Source organism: Neopsephotus bourkii, unplaced genomic scaffold (genome assembly GCF_033783945.1).
Source record: "Neopsephotus bourkii isolate Nb327-2 ecotype Australia unplaced genomic scaffold, CSIRO-AGI_Nbou_v1 NB_1016, whole genome shotgun sequence".
Taxonomy (NCBI): Eukaryota; Metazoa; Chordata; class Aves; order Psittaciformes; family Psittacidae; genus Neopsephotus; species Neopsephotus bourkii.
Genome location: NW_026901505.1, coordinates 705,811 through 728,099, shown reverse-complemented (window position 1 = coordinate 728,099; position 22,289 = coordinate 705,811). Strand labels below are relative to the sequence as shown.

The following is a 22,289-nucleotide window of genomic DNA, read 5'->3' as shown; positions in this document are numbered from 1 at the left end:
GCCTTGCAATAACTCAGGGAGGAGCTTGGGTTGAGCAGAAACCTCTTCTCCTCTGGTAGCTGTGTTGGGAATCCCAGCATGGTTCATGCGCTCTGTGGGTCTCCCCCATCAGCGATTCCCAGCGGATGCTCCCCTAGATCTCAGCGCTGCACTGAGCAGGGCTGGTGACACTGCGGAGCACTCACAGCACAGGAGTGTGCTGTGACCCGTATCCTGTCCTGGGAGCGATGACATCCCTGTCTCCCAGCTGGTACCTCTCCTCTCGGCTGTGTCGCTGCGTGCTGTCAGTGAGCAGGATTTACGCTGGGCACAAGGGAAGCCAGTCTGTCTGCGCTTGTCCCGGTGCCGCCTGAGTCACTCCATGGTTAGGGACAGGTTTGTTGGCTGGATACTGGGAGCTGGATCCAGCAGGATGCAGGTGGGAGCCATCGGGCTAACCCTGAATGCTCCCACCTCATAAGCAGCAGCGGCCCCCAGTGCTGGCAACCAACTGGGGTGTCTGCACAAGCTGCACAAGCAAAGGGAGCTGGGCACAGGGATCCAGCCCTGGGTGCTGTCCCTGGGATGAGGATGCTGGGGTGGGGGGCATTGCCAAGTGAGCATCTCAGGGGATTCTTCCTCATGGATCCCAGGCTGGGGATGTCAGAAGCCACCTGACTGGCTGTGTCCAGAAGAAATCAGTGCATGTACAAGCATCCTCAATGCTCCCTCTTCCCATTGCACAGGTCCTTGGACACTGCACCTCTGCCTGCCTGGAAAAGAGAAATCCCTGCAAAATCCTCCTTGCTGCGGGCTTTCCTCTGGGCAGATCCCTGCCTCTGGATCTCCAAAAGCTGCCTGCTCCCGTGGCATCGGGCCTGGTCCTCCTGCCTGCAAGAGGAGTAAAGCCCCGAGCACGCGTCCATCTTCCCTCTGGGATGCTGCCCATGGTCTGAAGGATGCTGCCGGGGAGGAGCCACCTCCCTGGCCATGCAGAGCAGGTTTGAAAGTGCCAGTGCAAGAAAGCAGCAGCGATGCTGAAGGCGAGGATCCCGCAGCCCTGCCTGCACTCCCAGCCCGGCCAGGTTGCACATGACCCCTGTGTCTGTGGCACAGCAGAGGGGGACACCCAGGGGGATGCTGGCTGCTGGCAGGAGATGGGGAGCAGAGGGGTGCAGAGATGCCATCAGCTCCGGGATGCTCCTGCCTCCGAGCCGGTTGAGCATGAGGGACTGATGGGACCACAGGGAGGGAAGCCCGAGGAGCTCAATGGGGACACGATGGGTCCCATGTTGGATGGCAGCAGCCTGCCCTTGGTGGCTGAACCTGCAGCCCCCCCAAAATGCCCCAGCTCTGCCCCAGGGGTGCCCACTGCAGCAACCAGCCCCACAACCACCCCCAGCCAGGAGTGGAAAGTGGTGAAGATCCAACGGGTCCTCATCCAGCCCGCCAGCGAGCCGAGGAAAGCGGGTAAGAGAAACCCCCTTTGGCCATGCCCCCCATCCCAAAGAGCACTGCATGCTCCTGGCACGGCGCTGGGAACACCCAGCTCTTCCCAAAGCAGGACCTCTGCTGGGTTCGAGGTCCCAGGCTCCCGGCTGAGCCCTGGGACTGTTTTAGCTTGAGATGATCTCTGTGGCCTTAAAAATAGGAGGAATCTGTGGCTTTTCTCGGGAGGGGGGTGGGAAGGCAGCGGGAGGGTTCCTGCAGTCTCCAAGAACTCAACTGAACCCAGAGTGGGGCACGGATGGGGTGGGATTCCCGACCCTCACCCTGGCCATGGGGCTTGGGAGGACCCCATCGAAAGAGGGTGACCAGAGCCAGCTCCTGGGGTGCTGCATGGGACAGGGACTCCTCTCCCTGTTCCGCTGGGGTGGGAATGAGCAAGCATTCATTACATGGCTTGGAGCCATCTCTCTTTCAGGCCCTGGGTTAACAACTAAGCACTTTATTTCGGGCTGGTTGCTCCCTACAATGCTCTCTGCCATCGCAGCCCTGTTTCACAGCCGCTCCTCTCCACCCGTGACTGTCGCTTCAGCCGCAGTGACACAAATACAGGCACATACCCGGTGTTCCTGTGGCTGCTCCCATGCCTGGACCATCCCCCCCGTGCCAGACCCATCCCCTTACAGGCACCAGACCCATTTTCACACCCTGCTTCCACCCTTCTGTCTATTTTGCTCCAGCCCAGCTGTTATCTCGGCTGCCATGCGGCGCCGGGGCCGGTGTGTCACTGTCCCCATGGGATGCTGTATCGGATGCGGCTGCTCTGCTCACAGCCTGCTTTTCCCCAAGCAACCCCCATCACAGGGAGGGATGGGGATGCTCGACACGAACCTGGTGCCCAAAATCCATCCCCTGCCTTTCTGTGGTGTCAGACCCCCTCAAAACCCAGCAGCTCCCTGCATGGGAGAAGGGCTGTGAAGCGCAGCCAAGCTTTTTGGCTCGCTGCTGCCCCAGCAGCTCCCTTTGCCGTCCGAGTGTTGTGTTTCAGGGCTCAGCACACAAACCAGATGGATCCAAATAGTCTTCCCATTGCTCACTGTGCGCTGGGATGGCAGGTCTGCGGTGGGGAAAGGTCAGGCCCGACCGTGTCCAGGCTCAGCGTTTTCCTACCCCTCGCCTCCATCCAGCGCGTTTGCTGCCAGCCTGGAATTTTAAAGTAACTCCACAGGTTTGTTGGAAAGAGTGTGTCCCGTTTCCTCCCCCTCCGAAGTGAGATCACCACCAGGCGCTGCCTGCGGCACCCGTCACACTTTCCAGAGCCTCCGGGCAGGAGATCACTGAGGGTCCGGAGCGCTGGGAGCAGGGATGGGATCTCCCCAAACCCCTACGGGGTTGGAAAGGAGAGGTTTGGTTCAGAGCAGGGATGGCAGCAGGGGAGGGAGGGAAGGGAAGGGAATGTCCCCATGCAACATCAGCTCAAGGCGTCAGCACCGGGGCTGCCTCTGCAGCAGGGTGCTTGCAGGAGCACCCATGGGGTGTGCTAGGGATTTGCTTCTCTTCTCCATACGTGGCTGAGAACAAGAAGCCCCACTCCGTGTCAGAGAAAGAGGCGCATCCGTCTGCACCCGGCATGGTGCAGGGGTGGCCCTGAGAGCTGGGAGCCAAGCAGGTGCCCCCCGAGCAGTGCAGACCCACCCAGGCGGGTCCCGTGTGCCCCTTTGGTCCCCATCCAGCAGCCCAAGGCCAGGCTGGCTGCTCCCAAACATCCGGCACAGCGGCTCGGGCTGGTTGGCACCTCTCGGGGCAGGCTGGGGAGCGCAGGAGCCCCGGGTAGAGGCAGGGACGGGAAGATGCAGGAGGCAGGACTGGTTTCTCTGTCTGGTGTGCAAATACACGGCCCGGTTTGCTCCCCGGGGGCTGCCGGGCCAGCGCCAGTCTCCCCCAAAACCAGAAAAGCACAAAAAAAGCAAAGAGGGGCAGGAAGAAAGGAAATTAGGCAAAAAAAAATGAAGCCAAGAGCTCATGCTGTGGTGTGGATAGGCAGGGAAGGGAGCGAGGCTGGTCCCATCTGCAGCAGCACCCAGGAGCTCTGCAGGGCGGTGAAGCAGGGGGTGATGCCGGCTCCACACCCGCGGCTCTGGTCCCCTTGTCACAGGGAGCAGAGCACCCCTGGTAGAGGGCTCTTGGTCCCAGGGTGTCCCCAAGGTGGTGACAGCAGTGCTGGGGTTTTGCCCTGCTCCAAATGCCCCAAACCCTTTATGCAGTGGGGCAACTGGCAGCAAGGGGAGGCCCTGCTGCTGCCCTGCCAGTGCCTGAAACGTGGCGAGCTGCAGGTCCCCAGCAATGCCAGGAGGAGGGAATAGGGTGAGGACTGGGAAAGGGGAATGCACAGGACTGGGAAAGGGAAATGCCCCAGAATGGGATGAGGGGAATGCACAAGGCTGGGAAAGGGGGTTTCCCCGGATGGGATAAGGGGGGTGCCCCAGCATGGGATGAAGGGAATGTACAGGGCCGGGAAAGGGGGTGTCCCAGGATGGGATAAGGAGGGTGCCCCTCATGGGGGTCAGAGCCTGCCCGGGCTGGGTAAGGGATGCTCCGGGTGCTCTCACCCGGCAGCCGGCTCAGGGCAGACCCTCCCGGGCCGGGCAGCGGCGGAGCCGGTGCCGCCGGGGAGGGGGGACCCGTCCCGTCCCGTCCCGTCCGGGCAGGGGCAGGACCAGCGGGACCCGCCGCCACCCCCGGCCCCTGCCCCCGCCCGCCGCCACCCCCCCCCCCCCGGGCCCGCTCCGAGGGCGGAGCTGCCGCAACTTTCCTGCCCGCAGCCTCCTCCCCGGTGCAGTCGGGCTGCGAGGGGCGGCGGCGGCACCGGCACCGCGGGTAGGGCCGGGGCCGGGGCCGGGGCTGCGGGGCTGGGGGGGGCGAGGGGTGCCCGTATGGAAGCGGGGAGCAGGTGGGAGCGCAGGGGGGGGGGTGCTGGGATCTGGGGATGTCCGGGGGTGCCGGCGGCGGGCAGTGCATGGGGGTGCATTGGGGGGGGTGCACGGAGGGTGCACGGGGGTCCCGGAGTGCACGTCCAGACCCCCCCTTGGGTGCTGATGGTGGGCGAAGGGCAGGCGAGTGGAGCCGCGGGGAGAGGAGGGCAGAGCAGGGTCCTTCTCTATAGGTGAGCCTGGCGGGGGTCGGTTCCCCCTGCCCACACCTGGGGGTCCGGCGTGGGGGGCACAGCGGGGGGATGCGAAGGGGCGTAGGGGTCTCCCCCGGGGCTCAGCTCCCAGCTCTGCAGAGCGTCTTCCCATTGCACTGTCCCCTGTCCCCAGTGACGGGGGACGTGATCTCCCTTGGCTGTGCCACCCTGCGCTGGAGACACGAGGTCTGTCCCTCCGGCTTGGCACAGCCAGCGGGATGGATCCCTTACGGGTTGTGCAAGGGACAGGAGAAGGCCCCGTTTCATCCCGCTCCGTCCAGCCGATCCGGATGACCTTCTCTGGCCAGGCCACTGCCTCTGGCTTGTGGCACCAGCCCGGTGGGGCTGTCACCCTGCAGCCCGGGATGTGTCACAGCGAGACCGAGCACTGATGGGGTAGAACTCACTTGCCAGGAGGGATGGGGTCCTGCGGTACCCGGCCATGGGATGTGCTGGCTCTGCTGCCCTCAGGATGGATGATGGCAGGGCAGCCCGGAGGAGATCTGCCCAGCTCCAGCCTCCTTCTGCAGAGCTGAAAGCTTAATTTAGGCTGTCTGGGGGAAGGTGCTGCCTCTGCTTTTGCAATAGCAGCAGCCTCTTCTTCCCCAGCACAGCTATAGCAGGGCTGGGGCTGCTCCTTGGGCTTGGCATGCCCCGGGGGGGCAATGGGGCTGGGGCAGGGGCAGCCAGCCCCCATTAACTCCCCCCAGTGCCTGAATGGGAGCAGGAGATGGGAGCCGCAGGACTACTTTAGCAGGATTTGGGTGCTGAGCAAAGCAGGGGCACGGCTGTGAGCCTTTGGGGAGGCAAAGAGCTCCAAATCCAGCAAAGCCCTCGTGAGCAGAGCACAGGGAAAACTTGCAACCACATCGGGTTTTCTCGCTGTGCCAGATGTTATCACTGGCAAAGGCACCCATGAAGAGAGGCCCCAGCACGGTGCATCCTGCCAGGCGGGAGAGGTTGCTCCCACCACAGCACCCACTGCTTCAGATGGAGGCTTCCAGGCCAGCACAGATAGAAACTTCGTGAAGGTTTTATATCTGGAGTACAGGAGGGTTGGAAGCTGGGAATGAGGCGGAAAATGGTCCTGGTTTTACCCATATGTTTGAATGGGATCTGTTCCTAGCTGGCTCGGCTGCCTGCCTGCGCTACCCTCCTTGTTTTCCTAGCAGCAGATTCTTCGGGATAACTCTGGGAGCTGGAGGGAAGCGCAGATTTCAATGTGTGTGAATTAGTGTGCCTTGCAAAAGCCCTGCACAGCTGTAGTTGGGGCAGAAGGCCAGTTGGCTTCTCTGCCAAACAACCTGATTCCATTTCCTCGGTGTCCAAAGCCCTCAGTGTTTGGGTGAAAACACTGGATTCCCCCTCTCCAGCACTGCTGGCTGTAGATGTGTGTGTGAGTCCATGGCAGGGGATGACACGGAGGCCTGTGTCCCTCTGGAGATGCGGTTTGTCTTTGTTTAATCCTTGGGTTTGCCAGTGGGATTTGGCCAGCAAAAGGCACCGTTTGGGATCACCCACAGCAGCCCGAGAAGTGCTGGAAAAGTGGGAGAAGCACTCCTGGCTATGGAAGGTGGCTGCTGCACTGCGTGAAGGTGGATCTGGGGGTTCTGGTCCATGCTCTGCACGGCAATGGGCAGCCCTGGGGCTGGCGGGTTGTCCAGTGGGACATCCTCAGCATCACCCTGTGAGCTGGCCAAGGTGGGCTGCAGCGTTGGGATGGATGCAGCCATGAGCATCCAAACCAGGAGCAGGGTAGGGATAGAGCCCAACCTGAAGGTTCACAGCCTGTTGCATCCCACCGGCCCCACCAGGACTCTGGTACCTCTTGGCTTCTCCATACAAGGACTCAGCACCGTGGCCTGTGCTCACAGCCACCCACTGCAAGGTGACAGCTTCCAAATCACTGCTTTTCTTCTTGTGACATCCCAGCCACATCAAGACCAGCAATGGACATTGAATCTGCCAGCACAGAGAGCCCTGGAGCATCTCCTTTCCCTACAGCTTGGAGCCAAATCCTCACCCCATTCCAGCTCTTGGAGTCCACGGCAGGGCAGGATGGGCCACAGGCAGGGCCTAATACATCGTTCACCATCCTTTGGGGTCAGATGGTGCTTTCAGCCTTTGCTGGCTGGACTTCAGATGCTCTGCAGTGGCGCTGTGCAGGGAAACCCATCCTTTGCATGGAAAGCTGGGCTGGAAGGGTTTTTTTCCCCCTCATCTAGCCAGGAGGGGAGAGCAACAAAAATGCTTTTCATCACCTTCGTCATCCTCGCTCTGGAGGGGAAAGCACAGAAGGTGCTGCGAGAAGGGTGACTGACAGCTTGGTAAGAAGCTGTTAAGCCCCGCACTTGGGGGATGTTGCTGGAAGTCACCTTTGGAGCAACAGGAAACCTACGGAGCAAGTGCCTGTATAAATATATAGATAGGGATCTAAAGGCCCCTCTGGCTGGAGCTGAAGTGCGCAGGGGCTGTTGGCTCAGCTCACATGTGCTGGGAGCCCAGGGGCCTTGCGGGAAACATGGAGCATCTCCTTCCCTGGAATCCCTGGACCGCAGAGGACTCCCAGTGCAGGGATGCAGCAGTGGAGAGGGCTGGTGGGACTGGATTCATTGTTCTTGGATGAAGCTGGGACATTTGGAGAGGGGAGACGTTTCCTTCCCGAAGGGTGGTGAGCTGGTGTGAGGCGTGGGAAGGAAGGAAGGAGGAGTGGAAGAGCGCAAGAAGAACCAGTCACCCTTTGGATTTTGGACTGGACTCGCGTTAATGGGCGGAAGCCAGTTTCCAGTGCCTTGGCTGCACATAACTGCTGTCACCTCCTCCCTGTGCTCCTTGGGCTGCCTTCAGCCCCGCAACCCTCCTCCTGCTCCTCAGCATCTCCATGTTCTTAGTGTGTTCAGTTCCTTCCTGTCTGGGACTGGGGGAAGCACCCATCCAGAGTCTGTCTGGGAGTCCCTGCATGGCTTGGGATGCTGGGGAAGGAGGAAGGGATGTTCCCTGTGGCCAGGAGGGGTGCTTCCAGGGACTGGGTCCCTCAGGCTATGGTGGGAGATGGCTAAAGGCTTTCACACCAGGTTGAATAACCTAATCCCATCGCTCAGCCTGGAGCAGAGAGGGGATGGTATGTCACCCCTGGTCAATAGATGATGAGCCCCATTTGCAGTGGTACCTGCAGCGCCGGTTGCAGGGTCTGTCCGTCTGTCTGTGCAGCTGAGCAGGCAGGGCGGTGTGCAGGGTGTGCTCTGTAATTTCCTGGCCTGCCGGAGGAGTCGGTGCTCTCCATCCGTGCGATAAAAGTTGGGTGTGAAGAGCAATTCTTATCCCCGTTTAGTATCCTGAGGGATTCAGTTCCAGCAGGCTCAGGTGGAGCATCCCGGGAATGGTGGGTACCAGGAGGGCAGGGGCAGAGGAGCTGCTGGAATTGCATGGAGGATAGGGGATTGTGAGATGATGCTGGGAATGGATGCCAGGCAGGGAATTTTAGGCGGGGGGGCTCCCACTCTGCAGCACACCCTGGCCCAGAGGGATGGGAGAACAGGGATGGGGGTACCTGGGAGCGAAGTCTGTGGGACAAATCCCGGCTATACACTACTGTATCCGGCGGCCTGTCCAGACAGGAACAGGCTGGCCAAGAGCTGAATCATCCCTCCAGCATGGAGGAGATCCCCCAGGGGCCCTCGGTTGCTGTTAAAAGGCAGTAGCAAGAGCGAGAGGCAGCGAAATGGCTCCGCTGAGATCTCGCCTTCTTAGGCGGCCCGGGCCTCGGAGGAAGCGGGATGCTGGGCTCGGAGCACGCAGGCTGCAGACAGCTGGAGCCTGTGGCTGCTTTCTCAACGGCTCCTTGGCCCTGGTTCTGCTCCGCTTCGGAGATAAAGGCGGCGAGGGCGACCCCATGGAGCAGGAGCCGCGGCGCTGGCCGCCCTCCAGCCAGCCCGCCCGGAGGAAGCCGCGGCCCCGCTCTGTGCCGCCGCCAAAGCAAATAGGAACGGGGCGTTAAACAATGCCGGGCGCTAAAGGGGATGCTGCTGCTGCTGCTGCGGGCCGGCTCCTCGGCTCTCATTGCCTCTCCTTGCCTCTCCAGGGTAGAGTTGCCATTGGCATCTCTGCCTCTCCTCCTCCGTGCCCAGCCAACCCCCTCCTATTCGGCAGCCTGAATGCTTCATCCACCCTCATCCTCCTCCTCTCCAGTGAGGCAAGGCCGTCGTGCATGCCTTAGCGATGCTGGGATCAGGGCAGAGACTTGCTGGGTGCAGAAGGAGGTGGGAGGGATGAAGGGTGAGGAAGAGGAGATGCCCAGCTTGCACAGCCCTCTTGCTTTACCGTGGGCTCGCTGGAAGGATTTGGCTTAGTCATCCATCCCTTCCCTCGCTGGTAGGCTGAGCCACCGCTGAAAATATCCTGGAAGGCTCCCAAGCGGCACAGAAGGCAAGAAAATGAGAAACACATGAAGGAAGGGAATAAAGGAAGAGTTGGGAAGGGAAGGGGCCCTCACCACCCACCTCCCTGCCGGGACCGGAGCGGGGACACCCCATCCCAGCCATCCCAGCAGCGCCTTTGAGGAGGGGGCTGCACCCTTGGTGGGCACTGGGGCGATGCTGATGCTCCCAAGCAGTGGGCTCGGCAGGGCCGGGAATGCTGCCCTTCCCACGGGCGAGATCGTAGGAAATGGCTCACCCTGAGAAAATGTGTTCCCGGCAGCTCCACATCCTTTTGGCCTTTGGGAAGGGCTGGTGCCATGACCTTTCGGCCAGCACACGAGAAGCACAGCGGTACTCCTGCTGCTCACTGCGCGGCTTTCACCGGGCTTGGGACACTTCGCTTTTAGCGCTTACATAGGCCCTCAAGCCATGAGGTTGGCTCCTTGCGTGTGTCCGGCGGGTCAGGTTCTGCACAGCCTCTGTCAGCTGCTGCCATCTCGTGTTGCTCCTTAAATCCGTCCCCAAATGGGGCTGGCCACCAGCCTTGCCATGAGGTGATGGTGGGATGGCATCTCCCCGCTGGTGCTGGGTTTGCTTTCCTGCCTGCTCCGGGTTGAGAGTGCCGGGAGTAGGGGCGAGGGGCTGGTAAGGGGGACACGCACTGGCCCCTTCCCTGCCTGTTGCCTCTTCGAGCCGGGGGCCAAAACCGTGTGAGCTGCAACATGAGACGTGCTGGAGCCCTGGTAGAAATTCCTTTCCCATGGGGTCACTGCGGTGGGTGCACAGAGCCCAGCTGAAATACAGGGTGGGAAGGGAGGAAAGGTCCTGAGTGCCCCTGAGCTTTGCTGTCTGTTCCCCCGGTGTGCAGAGCTGCAGCTCAGCATCTCAGTGAGGGCTGCAGCGGGTTCCCATCACCCCTGGATTGTGATATTCCTGTGTACCCCAGCCCCGGAGCATCCCCCTGTTGTCAGGGAAGGGGTTGGGGTGCTGGGGGATACCTGGAGGAAGGGCTGCGGGTCCTGGCTGGGGAGGGCTGAGACCCGCATTCCCTCTTAGTCCCCCCTTAACCCTTTATCCCCTCTGCCCAGGTCTGTCCCGCAGCGCCAGCCTCTCCGAGAAGGAGCTGAAGGAGGCGAAGGCGCGGAGCCGGCGGATCGCGGCGCAGCTCACCACGGCGCCGGGCCCCAGCTCCAAGGGCGTCCTGCTCTTCAACCGCCGCAAGCAGCGCGTCGACGGGCTCTCTGGGGCCGGGCATGCCGCGGGGCAGCCGCTGAGCCCCCCGCCCCGGCCGGCAGCCATGGAGGAGGGCGAGGGGCAGGGGGTGAAGCTGGAGCCGGGCACCCCATCAGGCGGGCTGCAGGCAAATGCGTCCCCATGCAGGGATCCGCCGGCTGAAGCCCAGCAGGTCCCGCTTAGCATCTACCTGAAGGAGAACATGACATCGGCTGCCACCAACGGCGTGCAGGAGCGGGCGGCCGGCGGGATGGAGAGCGGGGCAGGGGCGCTCGGGGATGCGGCAGCCCCTGCGGGGCCGAGCACGGCGGCTCTTGGCCTGCCGCGGAGCCCCGAGGAGGGGAAGGATGGCGAGGTGCCCGGCGAGGTGCCCAGCGCGCCAGCAGGGACAGCCACAGGGACAGCATCCCCTGCCGGCCAGCAGCACAACGGGGCTCAGGGCCGGCAGTACTATGAGGTCCATCTCACCCTGGCCAAGCCCAATCCGGTGAAGAACCGAACAGCCAGACCCTTCGGCACCCAGGCATCCCCCACCAGCAGCCAGCCCGCAGAGGGACCCCCCGCCACCGAGGTGCCCCCACCACCCACCTATGCAGAGACCCTGAGCAGCCCCCCGCCTCTCACCCGTGTCCGCTCACCCCCTGCCTATTCAGCCCTGTATCCCCCGCAGGAGCAGAAGATGCTGCCAGCCCCCCCCATGGGCTGTGGGGGGAGCGGGCCGAACCCCCTGCCTAAAACAGGGATCCTGGAGCAGTCGGCTGCCCGGAGAACCGGCAAGAAGCCCATGTTCACCTTTGTTGAGAAGCCGAAGCTGGGTCCCAACCCCTTTCTGCTGGACCTGGTTCAAAGCGCGGACAGCAGGAAGAAGCAGAAGGAGCAGGGGGAGCCCGGTGCTGAGGATGAGCCCTTTGCCCTCGGGGCTGAAGCTGCCAACTTCGTCCCCAACAGCACGGCCCGGGGCGGGCAGCAGCTCCTGCCGGCGGATGATGCTCCAGCCTGGTCCTCCTGCCTCAAGTCTCCCACCATCAAGCCCAAGCCGAAGCCGCAGCCCAGCCACAACCTCACTGAAGCGAGAGGGAAGGGAGCCGAGCTCTTTGCCCGCCGGCAGTCCAGGATGGAGAAGTTCATCGTCAACGCTCCCTCGCAGCCCGAGCTGCTGCGGTCCCCGTCACCCACCATGTCCCTGCCTCCCTCCTGGAAGTACGATGCCAGCGCTTGCCTGTCACCCATGATCTCCAGACACCCCCCCAAGAGTCCCTCCAGATCCTCCAAAACCCCCCCAACATCTCTGTACAGCGGCAACCTGATGGAGAATGAGGTCTCCCAGAAGGAGCTGGAGATCTCCAAGCACCAGCCCTACCAGCTCCAGCCTTCACTCTTCATCCTCTCTCCATCCAAGTCACCAACAAGGTCCATGCCCCAGGAGATGCCTCCACCCAGACCCTCTCTTCCCGATGCCTATCCCTACTCACAGCAAGCCTCCTGCCCGACCTCTCCATTGCCTCCTTCCCCTGTTTGGCATCCCTCTGCCATGTCCAGCTCTGGCCAAACCACCTCCAGCCCCTTCCCTGGTCCCGGAGCCCCGGCCGAGGTGCTGCTGGCCTCCCCATGCCGCCTGCTGCCGCCTCGGGCAAAGGCAGGATTCCAGGCACCCCGGCCCTCCTACTCCACCAGGAATGCCGGCATCGAGCCCCAGGTGTGGAAACCTTCTTTGTATTACAAGTAATGGTGGCGGAGAGGAAAATACGGGAGTTTTGGGCTGCTCTCCTAACGGCGCACGGGGGGTGCCAAAAGCTGAACCAACCACTAAAAGGAGGGGAAAAAGACATAGAAGTAGCTGGGAGGCTGCAGTGCTGGGACAGTGGTGAGACAGGCGCTGCCGAGCTCCGGTGTAATGGGAGCAGCGGGGTCCTGGGAAGGTGGCAGAGGTCGGGGTGTAAAGCCCGCAGGATTCCAAAGAGCCATCGGGAGCCTGCCCATCCCATGGGGCCGCCGGCACTTTCTCTCTTCTCTTGCCTGGAAACTGTATGAAGCATCGCAACTCTGGCTGCGTCCACCCTTCCCTCGCCTCCTGCCTTTCCAGCTCTCGCAGCCTGGCTCTGCCCGCTCACCCGCAGCCTCTCTCTCCTGCCGGCTCCTATCGCCTCCTACCAAAGCAAACCCGGAGGGCACACACCGCCTTTCCGCCTCACTGTGCCTGCTCCTGTCTCTGTCGCTGCTCCTTCGGGATCTATCCTCGTTTGCTTCCACGCCGCGGAGGAAGAGCCACATCCCCGGGGGAGCAGCGGAGCCCCATGGTGCTGGGACCGGGATGCTGCGGGGTCCCTGTGCAGCCGGGAGCCAGGGATGTGCCGCGCAGAGGCAGGGTGCTGGGTGATGCTCAGCCCCTGGTCCAGCCGTGCCTCTGCCCATCCCTCGCTCCCACTGCGCTCCCTGCGGTACTGAGCTGCCTTTCGACTGTGCTTTCATTTCTCTTGTGTTTTCCGTTGTTTCCCCCTCTTTCTGAATACACTCTGCGCTGTCAGACCTGGCTCTTCTCTTTCCTGCCGGCTGGGGAGCAGCTCCTGGGTGATGGTCCTGGACGAGGCTTTAGGATGCTGCAGGTAGCGAGAGGTCCTGGGTCATACTTTGGTCCAGGATCATTGCTTGCAGGCTCAGCCTGCTCCTGGGATGATGAGGAGTACAGAGACATCTTCGGGGAGCCCTCGCAGGGGATGCAATGCATGAAGCCTGCCCTGCACCAATCCTGCCCTTGTCTCTCTTCTCTTTCCCCTTCACCCCCCCAGCATTAACCCGCTCTTTGTCCCTCCAGGAAAGGCGAACATCCCTCCCCGCATCACCCACATGGACCCCGCGGCTGGCGCGGCGCACGGGCAGCCTGGACGGCTGGGCCAGCCCTGCCTCTGTGCCCGAGCTGGACGAGGGACCCCCCATGTCCCCTCCGTGGAGCGAGCGGTCGCTGTCGCCGCTGCGGCAGGAGGCCGACCCCCGGGCCAGCCGGCAGATGCAGGCGCGGCTCGCCAGGAACATCATCAACGCCGCCCGGAGGAAGAGCTCCTCTCCCAAAGCCCTGGGGCCGGAGGGCTCCCGGCCCTTCACCCCCATCCCCGCCGGCCCCCCCAGCCTGCCCCAGTCCCCGCGGCCGGCACGGATGGAGGGGTGCCGAGCCCCGGCTCTGCAGGCTGCCGGCAGCGGCATGGGGAGCCCCTCAACCACCCGCAAGAGCCCCCTGCGCTCACCCCGGGCTGAGAGCCCCCAGTTCTGTGCGTCCCCCGGGATGCCCCGAGCCCCATGGGCCGAGGGTCGCCGGCTCCTGCTGCCGCCCAGCACGGCCCCGTGCCCCGTCCCGGGGCTGTCCCCCAGCCCCAAGAGCCCGCTGCCATCCCCCGTGGTGGGCGCACGGGCCGTGGCCAAGCGCTGCACCTCCCGGTCCCCGACGGACTCGGACGTCTCCCTTGACTCCGAGGACTCGGGGACCAAGAGCCCCGGCATCCACAGCTTCAACCTCTGCCCGCGGGGCTGGACCGGCAGCATAAGGATGAAGGCGGGGGGGCTGCCCTCGGGGGCCCCTTGCACCTCCTAAACCAGCCAGCCCCAGCCAGGCCGCCCTCTCCCCAGCCCCACCAGCACCGGGACTGGCCCCACCGGGCACACATCAACCCTCGGGGCTCAGGTCCCCCAATCCCGGTGTCCCCTCTCCCCTGTGGGGCTGCCGAGGCCCCTCATCGTGCCAGCGGGGTCGGGTGTCTCCTGCCTACCGTCGGCCCAGGGCCACGCTCTATTTTTACACCTTAACCTTTCGGGGCAGGACTGCGTGGTCAGCAGCAGAGCGGGAGCAGGGGGAGCACAGCCCTTCCCCACTGCAGCCTATGCCCCATAGCCAGGATGGGGATGGGCTCTGTGGTCCACTGTCCCCATGCAAAGGTGTCACCAAGGGTGTCACAACAGCTTCGCTTTCCTGGGGTGGCTGTGCCCCCTCTGCCAGCCTGGTTCCAATTGAAACCAGATTTGGGGCAAGAAAAGTTAGGTTTTTACTCCAGCCCCCCCCTACCCCCCCCAGTTCTTTATTTCTTTTGGTTTTACTTTTAACTCTTCCCCAAAGAAATTCCCCCAAATCCTTCCCTGGTGACCAAAAAGAGAGCCAAAGATATTTATTGCCACATCAAGGTGCCCTAAGACCCTGCCCAGGCAAAGAGGCTTAGCCCCATCCTATACTCAGTCACTGTCCCTATCCCCAGCCTCTGTCAATCCCTGTCCCCATCCCTGTGGGATGGAGGGACACACTGGGACCTGTGGGCACTGGGGCAGAGGGGGATGTGGGTCTATGGGGGCTGAAGGAAGCGGTACAGGTTGCAGAGGGTTTGGAAGAGGTGCGGGTGCAGGAGGTGATGATGAGAGTGTCTTGGGGACACGGTGTCCCCATGGGGAGCCCTGCAAGGGGCTGGGGGCAGGCAGAGGCCCCTGAGGGCAGCAGTGCCAGAGGGAGGTTCGGGATGGGTGATGGGGACAGGAGGCTGTCAGGGTGGACACAGAGGCAGAGCCTGGGCAGAGCAGTGGTGCCCAGGGAGGGCAATGGGTGCCCAAAGCACTTGTCCCCAGCCAAGGGTGAGCAGGAGCTGGTTGGGTATCAGGAGATGCTACAGCAGGGACCAACGGTACCCACACACTGCATACGGCCTTGGTGCTCATGAGACAGGCACCAAGAAAGGATGCGTTTGTGCTGCGGGGGCTCTGCCATGGGAGTCCTTGTCACCCGTTCCCTTTCTCCAGGACATGTTATGAGAGACAGCCCATCCCTGCTCCCATCCCTGCAGCTGGTCCTGCTCAGGAAACAGCTCCCATTGCTTCACCAGCCACAACCCGCCTTTGCCACACACATGTATACCCAACATGGAAATAAACTGCCGTTATCCCACCGGCCTGGCTCTGGTCTGTTCCGAGGTGGCCTGCACACATGTGGCACATGGTCACCTCCTGCTGCTGCTGCTGCATGGACACCATCCCAGTCCCCAAGGGCCAGCCCTGCTCCATGCAGGGTGATAGGATCCTGGTCCCCAAGGGCCAGCCCTGCTCCATGCAGGGTGACAGATCCCTGTCCCCAAGGATCATCCCTGCTCCATGCAGGGTGACAGATCCCTATCCCCAAGGATCATCCCTGCTCCATGCAGGGTGACAGATCCCTGTCCCCAAGGATCATCCCTGCTCCATGCAGGGTGACAGATCCCTGTCCCCAAGGATCATCCCTGCTCCATGCAGGGTGACAGATCCCTGTCCCCAGGGGCCATCCCTGCTCCATGCAGGGTGACAGATCCCTGTCCCCAAGGATCATCCCTGCTCCATGCAGGGTGACAGATCCCTGTCCCCAAGGATCATCCCTGCTCCGCCCCCTTTCTCAGCCAGAAATAGCTGCTGTCCCTCGCTGGACCTTGGCATCTGGTCTTTAGCCCAGCACGGGTTGGGGCGAGCAGCAGGAGCCCTGGGGCGTCCCAGAGGACCAGCTGGGGCCACCAAGCACTGGTGACAACAGCTTGGCCTCAGCCTCATCCCCAGTGCAGCAGGAGAGCATCTTTGGTGTCCAACGCCAGGGACATCCCCCTGGCCAGGTAAGGGAGGTGAGGACCCACGCTGGGGTCAGCGGATGGGTGGGTGCTTGGGGACACCCCAGTCTTAGTGGTGGGCTCATCACCACCATGGGTCAGGGCATGGTGTCCCCAGAGTGGGTGCCCGGTACACGGCTCCCGGCTGTGTGCCCAGCTCCGGCAGGGGCAGGGCCATGGCTGAAAATAGCTCTGCTGGAGCAGAGGTGCTGGTGGGGGGGGGCAGCCAGGGCCCTGCTCGGCTGCAGGCTGTGGGTGCTGCTCCCAGGGGGCTCAGGGCATGAGGACACCGGCTCAGTGTGGGCAAGCAGGGCACTTTCTGCCCTATAGAAAGGCAACAGGCAGAGGCTGAAGGGCAGCACGCTTTGAATGTTCTCCTGCATCCAGTAACTGAATGGAGAACCGAATAGGAGTGATGCTACCCAGGGGGGATGCTTAGGGATGATGCTGCCCATGGGGGATGCTCAGGGGTGATGCTGCCCAGGGGGGATGCTCAGGGATGAAGCTGGCCAGGGGGGATGCTCAGCCAATCCTGACCTCTCCCCATGGAATGCCTGGGGCTGATGCATCCCCATGCTTGGTGCCACCCCAGGGCTGCCTCTCTCTTCCAGGATCCATCCCCCTCGCACAGAGCTGCCCCAGGAGCACAGCAGCAAGTAATGGCCATCATGGGACCAGGCCCTGAGGATGGTAAGGGGGTGCTGGGGGTGCTGACCTCCCTGCTCAGGGGCCAGACCCAGCTCTGGTTGAGGTCCCGCAGGGTCTCTGTGCCACTACAGCCCCAAGGGGCAGCCATTGCATGTTGAGGGCTGGAGGGGTCCATGCATGGGGGTGGGAGGAGCTGTCAGAGCCCCTGGAGCTGAGGTGACTCCCGGATAACTCCCCACACTGGTCCCTGGCACAGCTCCGGGTGCAGGCACAGCAGCAGGGACCCCAGGGATGGGACACCGCTGTCCCTGCACCAGGCACGGGGGTCCCCAGCCCTGCAGCAGCCTCATCTGTGGCTGTGTTCTCCCCTGGCCCTCCCCAGAGCCCCGGCTGGACCTGGGCAAGAAGATGAGCACCACGCGGGACCTGATGATAGAGGAGCTCTCCCTGCCCCACAACCGCGGGTCCCGGCTCTTCCAGCAGCGCCAGCGCCGGATGCAGCGCTTCACCTTTGAGACCCTCGGCAGCCACAGGGAGGTGGGTCTGCGGCTCAGCCCCAGCTCCCACCGGGACAGCCCTTTCCCAGCAGGGAGGCGATTCCTGGTGTGGTCAGGGGAGGTCTCAGCCATGCAGTTACATTGAGATGAAGGGAGAGGCTTGGTGGGATGGGTATGGAGATGGGCAAGGCTGAGCATCCACACAAGAGCAAGGGGATGGCACCAGTCCCTCTGTGCATCACTAACCCCTCTCCTCACCTCCTGCAGCTCCCAGGGCCAGGCGGCTCACACCGCACAGAGAGAGGTGACAGTGAGGGAGCAGCAAATGAGTGGACGGTGAGTTGGTGAAGGAGGCTCCAAGATGCTTTCAGCAACCTCTTGAGTCCCAACCAGGGCAAGGGGAGCTCCTTGTGCCCATTGACTCTCCCCTCTGCAGGCAGGGGAGGATGCTGGGGGCCAGCAGAGGTACCACTCCGAGCTCCACGTGGCAGCATCGCCCCAGGGCGGCCCCCCTGAAGTGCCCAAGAAGACAGAGAAAGTCCTGCAGATGAGTAAAATCCTCAACCCCGATTCTCTGGCCCCAGGTAAATGGCACCTGCACCCCAGAGCTGACACCGCTGTCAGCTCACACTGAGGGGCTGCAGGCAGCGAGCACCAAACCCCTTATATATAGAAATACATACCAGGTGTATCTGTTATATGTTCATACTCCTGTATCCACATCAGCCCCTGTCATCTCTCACCCTGCACAGGGTACTCAGGTCCCCTCAAAGAAGTCCCCCCGGAGAAGTTCAATGTCACTGCCATCCCCAAGGGCTACCGATCCCCATGGCACGGCCTCCTCGGTGACAAGGACAATGCTGTGCTCGGCGAGTACCAGCCACCCATGAGACTCTTCCAGTGGGACTTCAGGAGCTTCAACAGGTAACACTGGCCAAGGAGCAGGCACCAGCATCCTGTCTGTCCCTACCTCAGGAAGCACCTTGCATCCTGCCAGGGGAATGCAATGTTCCATCCCGTCCTTATACAGCACTCTGTGGCTCCTCTGCACAGCCTCCAGCAGCTCCCCACATCTCCTATTAGCCCCACCACTGTGTTAGTGAAGCTTCATCTCACTGGGTAACCTCAGGGATGAAACCTGGGAGGACTCATTCCCATGCACATGGTCCTGGAGAAGGAATCGCTGCTGTTCCAGGCAGGCTCAGCTCTGGGCTGGGTGGAGGAATGGCACAGATAGTGCCAAGTCTCTCTCATAATGTCACTAAGGTATCCAAGCAGCTGCTGGAAGTGGTGGGGGGATAAGGTTAATCTTCCCACAAAGTGCTAAGAGGTCACCAGATTCCTTCCAAACACCTGCTTGAGATTGAAGTCTTCAGGCCAGGGAGGTCCTGCTGGCTCAGCCTGGCAAGATCCATGCTTTCAATGGAGTATGGAAGGCTGCTGCCTCCTTGCACCTCCAAATCACATTGGGGTAGAGTTTGGGACCCTGGATTATCTCCTTTCTGGGAAGGTGCTTGGTGGGGACCCAGGAGATGGAGATCTGGTGGTAGCAAAGCCTCAGCAGCCCAAGGTAGGATAAAGACAAGTGAGTTTTTAAGCTGAACATCATCCCAGGGAATCTGCAAACTGAGGTCCTGGCTCTCCTCCTTCCCTAAAGCTTCTTCCATGAGGATGACAGTATGTTATCCTTGCTGGCATGGCCAAAGTCACATTCCAATAGGCAAATTCCCACTGGAGCTGCCTTCCAGGGCACAGCACTGCTCCCTGTCACACCATCATCTGCCATGGTGCTGGGCCTCTGCAGGAAGCAGCTTCCCTTAGCCCACAGTCAAGCTGTATCCAAGTTGAGGGGGACACAACTGTTGGGCTTTGAGTGCTTGGCAGAAGGAGCTGTTGGGAACTACAACCCCTCTGCATGGGAATGGTGTCCCAAAGGGCAGAGATCTCGGCTGGTGGAGCTGAGATGGCACTGCCACCATCCCTCTGCTGCTCTTCTCTCCCTCAGCCCTGGGGCTGTGCTGTGTGGTGTGGCAAGGGGCACAGCACAAGGCTGCTGCATGCTCATTCCCTCTGCATTTCCCCTTCCACACCAGTGAGTACTGCAATGCACTGGTCTGCAATGGAGTGGGGCTGAGGGAAAGAGGGATAACAGAAGGGACAAGCAAAGGGGCTGCAAGAGCTGTTCCCTCAGGTTTTCCTTCCCAGAAGCTTCCCTGGAGCAGTAACATCCAAGGAGGTGCCGTAGGGGGAGAACAAGGAGCTGCTGCACACACTGAGCTCTTTTATTCAACATTTACCCATGTTCCTGCCTCGGGATTTATTTATGGATGGGGACTGAAGCAAGGGCATGGTTCTGAATAATGCTTTCCCCTGTTCTGTTTCTCCCTTCTCACATGCTGCCTTTCTATTTAAAGTCTTGAACTGTTATTTAATACAGATGGATGCTAATTTAACACCAAGCCTCTTGCCACCTCCTCTAATTCTTCACTGAGGCATGAAGTTTCAGAGAGCCAATCTGCTTTTAACTGGGCTTTTCATGATCTTCCAAGCTGCTGGCTTTTAAATCACTTCTCACTTCATCAAATACCAAACTGCAGAAAAACAAGCTTTTGAGGACAAATCTTCTAAGAGGGAAGCCAGTGGTGTTGCCCAAAGCGAGGTGAATCCCAGCTCAGCTCACCCAGGTCACAGGGCACGTTCACCATCTCAACAGCAACTGTGTTAAAGCAGACTTCAAGTCTGGTTGAAGTTGGGATTTATTCAGGCTGTGATGTGAGGACACTGTGCTAAATTGCACTGCCTTAAGAGAGAGTAAACCCAAGCTTTGGAAATGACTGTCATTTCCCAGAAGAGAGAAAGTTCCTGGAACAAACCTCCCTCTTTTACCTTTCCCCCCTTTATTTCTCTTCTGTTGCAAAACAGTGCCACGTTACTCATGTTCAAGCAGCGCTTCCCAAAGCAAATATTCCCAGCTCTGCCTCATTGATAGCTCAGCCTCCATGTGCTGCTCCAAAACCAACATTCTTGGCTTCTCAGAGGCTGTCACTCTCTTCCCAAATCCCTTTCCACATTTCTCCACAAAGGGATGACAGCTCTTGCCCCCGCACTGCTCCTCCTGTTAAGTCATTGTTGAAGAGAAGCTGTCCCAAAAGGCTACCTAGAGCCAAGGCCAAGAGAGAGGCAGTTGCCTGCACACATGCTAGAGTCATCAGGAGGCAGCACTATTGGCCTCAGCCCTCCGCAGAACACTTTAGCTGTGGACAAGTCACTTCCTAAAGACCAGAGGGTTTGTTGCCATCACTTGCTCTCTTAATCTAACCCCTTTCACACATAGCTCATCTCTACTGCTGGTGGTGGAGCCCATCAAGAGACTACAGTGAAGGTAACAACACACTTCCTCCCTCCCATTCCACAACCACTCAGGCACCAAACCCCACTCTGGCTTGCTGAATCTTGAGCTTAGGTAGGCTCTGTACAAGAGAAGCATCTCCCTGGGCTGGCAGAGGCTCTAACCGCATCCTGGGGATGAAGAGAAGGGTTATCACTTTCTACAGGCCTTGAGAGATTACTGCTGGGCTCAGTTACTAAATCCAGACCTGCTTTTTCTCTCACCTTTACTACTCACGATCCCTCCTTGTAACATGCTAAATCTGCTGCTTCTCCACTGCAGGACTCCAGCCCCATTTGACAAAACACAGCTCAGTGACCTGTTCTTTGTGCCTGCCACGGAGCTGGACAACCTGAGCGCTCTGGAGGTGATTGACCACAGGCGTAACTTCAACAGGGTGCCGCAAGGCTGGGTGCGGATTCTACCGGAGAGCGACGAGCTGTAGCACACGTGCTCCCTTCCCCATCACCATGGATGCTTCTCTCGCTAGACTCAAGCACACTTCGCACTGTAGGGGAAGAGAGGAGTAAGTGTTCTCCATGAAAGCCAAGCTGGTGGTCTCTGGTTGTTGCCTTCTTCAGCAGGATTTGAACAAGTTCAAGGCCAGGACCATTTTGAACCCCCCTTGTACCCGCCACTGACACAAGGGCAGCCAAGCTCTCACCATTAACACAATTCCATACAAAACATCCTGTACAGCCTGTCCTCATGGAAAATGGCAGGAGCACTGGCTGCATTCACACCAAGGTGTCCCACTGCTGCTGCACTGACACACAAGACCTGCTCCAACAGATGGAGAAATTCCATCTTCAGGACAACTCTACATCTGTCATTCCGGTCAGGACAGCAAGAGGAGGTGATAATTGAAGAGCAGCAGCAAAACAAGTCACCAGAAGCATTGGCATGTTAAAAGCTGTTACCCAGGGCTTGGCTGGCCAACAGAAACAAATGAGGAACTGGAAATCTGCCTGTTCACTAGCACAGCACAACCAGGGTATATGGGAGAGGAACACGCTGGAAACTTGTGCCCTCTTTTCCATAAGCTTCTGGCTGGCACTTGGCAGCTGATATTTTCCCCTTCTCACTGCTATCTGCATGCCTTGCTTAAACATCTCAACTCTTTGATTGACTTATGCCAGATTTGCTTCCAATCCAGTCAGTAAGGATCAGGCCCTGCCTGGAATCACTGCACTGCAGAACTGCACCAATCTGAAGACATTGCCAGGGTATTTCAGTAACTTCTGCATCAGCAAGAGGGAAAATGAGCACAGCCACAACTCCAGAGCAAGCACAGGCTTCCCTCTGAATGTGAGCACCAGCAGTGACACACAGTGGGACACACAGCTACCAACAGGCTACAGGACAGGCATCGGAACATCTGGAAAGCCCTGCTCATTACTAACAAGGATCTCTAACTTGAAATGCTTCCATCAGGTTCTTAATGTTACCTTTATTTTATCTTCCAAAAGCAGGAACATCAGCATAAATGTTTTTTCTTCCACCACCATGGTTGAACTGGGCAAGTAAATTTGCTGGTAAAAAAAACAGTTAACAGCTGCCTCAGGTGTACGTGTGGTGCTGTGCACATCCCACAGAGGGAGTCTGCTGCCACAACACACCATTCAGGTAGGAAACTTTAACTGAAGGGAAATGGAAAATGCAACTGGAAAGCAAAAAGGTCCTTTCCTTAAACATTAAAATCTTGTGATGATCAAGGGCTGTTCCAAACTCCTCTCTCTCCGATTTGTCCATTAGCTGTAGAACCTCTGTACCCCTGGGGACCTGGCTGGAAGTAATAAATGAATTGTGACAACGTAAAGCCTGTTTGCATTCCAGATCTGCCTGCTCAGCACTCACAGCTCTGAGGGCAAATTGGGGCCAGAGCAGTGACAAAGGCTG

General features: G+C 60.1%; 2 protein-coding genes across 2 annotated transcripts; both read left to right on the top strand.

Annotated features, from left to right (window-relative positions):
• The first annotated feature begins 891 nt into the window (after positions 1-891).
• Positions 892-14,978, top strand: SYNPO (synaptopodin). Its single transcript, XM_061360084.1, has 3 exons — positions 892-1,449; positions 10,116-11,956; positions 13,073-14,978. Exons 1-3 carry the CDS (start codon positions 1,014-1,016, stop codon positions 13,841-13,843), a joined length of 3,048 nt encoding a protein of 1,015 aa, XP_061216068.1. The 5' UTR covers positions 892-1,013; the 3' UTR covers positions 13,844-14,978.
• Positions 14,979-16,387: 1,409 nt separating this feature from the next.
• On the top strand, positions 16,388-22,209 carry MYOZ3 (myozenin 3). Its single transcript, XM_061360081.1, has 6 exons — positions 16,388-16,547; positions 16,888-17,042; positions 17,270-17,338; positions 17,439-17,586; positions 17,755-17,926; positions 20,673-22,209. The coding sequence occupies exons 1-6, from the start codon at positions 16,403-16,405 to the stop codon at positions 20,833-20,835; spliced, it is 852 nt and encodes a 283-aa protein (XP_061216065.1). The 5' UTR covers positions 16,388-16,402; the 3' UTR covers positions 20,836-22,209.
• The last annotated feature ends 80 nt before the right edge of the window (positions 22,210-22,289 follow it).